This window comes from Ornithodoros turicata, chromosome 2 (assembly GCF_037126465.1).
Source record: "Ornithodoros turicata isolate Travis chromosome 2, ASM3712646v1, whole genome shotgun sequence".
Taxonomy (NCBI): Eukaryota; Metazoa; Arthropoda; class Arachnida; order Ixodida; family Argasidae; genus Ornithodoros; species Ornithodoros turicata.
This window is the reverse complement of record NC_088202.1, coordinates 7,633,245-7,635,855: the sequence shown is the minus strand read 5'-3', so window position 1 is coordinate 7,635,855 and position 2,611 is coordinate 7,633,245. Positions and strand designations below refer to the sequence as shown.

At 48.4% G+C, this 2,611-nt stretch overlaps 1 protein-coding gene across 1 annotated transcript; it reads right to left on the bottom strand.

Moving 5' to 3' along the window:
• Positions 1–299: 299 nt before the first annotated feature.
• LOC135384294 (uncharacterized protein K02A2.6-like) lies at positions 300–2,036 on the bottom strand. The gene has a single exon (XM_064613501.1). The coding sequence runs from the start codon at positions 2,034–2,036 to the stop codon at positions 300–302; it is 1,737 nt and encodes a 578-aa protein (XP_064469571.1).
• Between the last annotated feature and the right edge of the window lie 575 nt (positions 2,037–2,611).

The window sequence follows — 2,611 nt, the reverse complement described above, 5'->3', positions numbered from 1 at the left end:
GGAGTACTGTGCTAGCTTCAGGGCAAGCCTTTCAAGTCTGGCAGATGGGGATGCTCGACGGTTGTTGAGAATGAACACTAACGGTTTGTGATCTGTGAGCAATTTGAAATGGGTTCCATATAAGTACAGATGGAAATGTTCTGTACCCCATACGGCTGCTAGGAGTTCTGGCGTGAGTGCTTTGCTTGCATAAGCCACTATTTCACGTTTTCCATTTTTGTCTTGTGAAAGTATGGCGCCAAGGCCTGTGGGTGAGGCATCTACAGTCAAAGTGATGTCCAGGGAGCTATCAAAGTATGTCAAACTGGATGCCGCCGACAACTTGTCTTTGAGTGTCGTGAATGCGTGTTCCTCCTGAGGTCCCCATACCCATTCAGTGCATTTTTTGCCAACCTCCTCAAAGGGTAAGTTAGATCAGTCAGGTTGGGAATAAATCTGCCACAGAAGTTTATAGTTCCAAGGAGGCTCCTGAGTTCGTGGATGTTCGTAGGTGGCTGTAGCTGGCAAAATGCTTCCACTTTTGAGGGGTCGGGGGATATGCCTGCTGCTGAGAAGAGGTATCCGAAGAAGCGCAGTTCGGGCTGGCTGAAGGAACATTTGCTTACATTTATGGTCACCCCAGAGACATGAAGTCTTTCTAGGGTGTTGTGGAGAGCAATGTCATGCTCGGCTTGAGTTTTTCCGAAAACTAGAATGTCATCACTGAGGTTGATGACATTGGGGATGCCACTCAGTGTTTGTCTAATGGCGTCCTGAAAAATCTCAGCAGCTGTGTTAATGCCAAATATCAGTCTTTTGTATCGGAACAATCCAACGTGGGTTGCGAAGGTCGTAATCACTCTGGATTCAGGGTCAAGCTCTAGTTGGTGGTAGCCGTTTCGCAAGTCTAATTTTGTGAATGTTGTTTCTCCGTTCAGTGTAGTGATGATGTCGTCCACTGTCGGGCAGACATGTCTCTCTCTCACAATGGCTTTGTTTGCACAACGCATATCAAGACAGAGTCTGATCTCCTCAGGGTTTCTTGGTTTTGGTACTATCACGATCGGAGACACCCAAGGTGTTGCACCTTCTGCCACTTCTATAATGTCTAAAGCAAGCAGCCGGTCTAGTTCTGCCTCCACTTTCTTTCTTAGTGCGAATGGTACTCTGCGGTAGGGCTGTGCAACTGGAGCTACCTCCTTGTCTATCTGTAAGTGCACCTGAAAGTTCTTTAGTTTTCCTACCCCTGAGCATATGCTCGGAAACTGGACTAGTGGAGACTGTGATTTGTCGACTGTGTATGCAACTTTGATGAGGTCGAGATTTGTGGCTGCAGTGAAACTCAGTATCGAGCTCACACTTTTCTCAATGATGAAGATGTCCTCTGTGCTTGTCTTATCCTTGTAGGAAAGCGTGGCACAGATCTTGCCAATTATTGGCAACGGTTGCTGGGAGCCAAAAGCGTAGACACGGGTATTTGACTTTTTTATCTCCGGTTTTCCTCGTAGCTGACAAAATGTGTCTCTGCTGATTACGGACACCGAGGCTCCTGTGTCAATTGTGAACATTAGGGTGGTGCCGTTTACTGTTAAGGCGACCTGAGGTGTGTTCTGCTTAGAAGTACTCGATACTGTTGCCACAGCAAACACATTTTCGTCACTGTCAGAGTCCTGGGTAATTTCAGCAACCTGATATTTGCTGCGAGATTTGCACACATGTGAGAAGTGACCCCTTTTTTCACAGGTGTGGCAGTTTTTGTTTCTGGCAGGGCAGTTACCTTGACCCCCTTGATGTGGCCATTTTCCTCCGCAGTGTCGGCAACGACTGTTTGGGTCTCGCGTGTTCGCACCCTCCGTTTGTTGAGTTGGTGGTGGATGTTGTGGTGGGCTCTTGAAAAGCGCTTGAGACTGTTGTTGTCGTTGTTTGCGGCCCTTCTGCCGGCGAAAATTTGCTTGGACGGTTTCTTTCTGTTGCTCCATAATGGTAGCAGACTTGTCTACATCTTCTAGGAGGCGGGCTTGTTTGAGCAGGTTAGTTAGGTCCAAGTCTTGTTGCATTGCTAGTCGACGAAGTCTCGTCGAGTTCGTTGCGAGAATAATCTGGTTCTTTACTTCTGTTTCCGTGTCGGAGAAGCCGCAGTTTCGCGTCAAAAGTCTCAGTCGGAGGTGAAACTGGTCCGTGGTTTCGTCCTGGAGTTGTTTAGCTTGGCGAAACTGGAATATTTCGTATGTCGCGTTAACCCTGGGCTTGAAGTATCCGTCGAGTCTTGTTTTGGCTTCGAGGAAGACATCGACATTCTCAGCGTTGTAGGCTTGTTGGGTGGCGGGAAGTGTGTCGAACAGCTCGTGAACTCGCTCACCTGCGTAGTGTAGTAACAGCGCCTTCTTTTGTGCAGGAGAAGATATTCCAGCGGCGACTGTATAGTTCTCAAATCGGGAAAGCCATCTTTGCCACTCCGACCCGATGTTCTCAGTGTCTGTGATTTCGAAGTTGAAGAACGGGATTGCGGATGCGATGGCCATCTTGTGCGCGGTTGAGTTAGGCCTAGCTCTCTTGACGCTTCAGTGTGGAGCTCCTTTGTGGCAGTGAGTAGCTGCTGTCTTGCTTGTTGCGAGGTTTGATGAAGGCAGGC

Bases quoted from the DNA above. Each gene is read 5' to 3' on its own strand.
- LOC135384294 (XM_064613501.1), bottom strand. From the start codon at position 2,036: ATGCAACAAGACTTGGACCTAACTAACCTGCTCAAACAAGCCCGCCTC.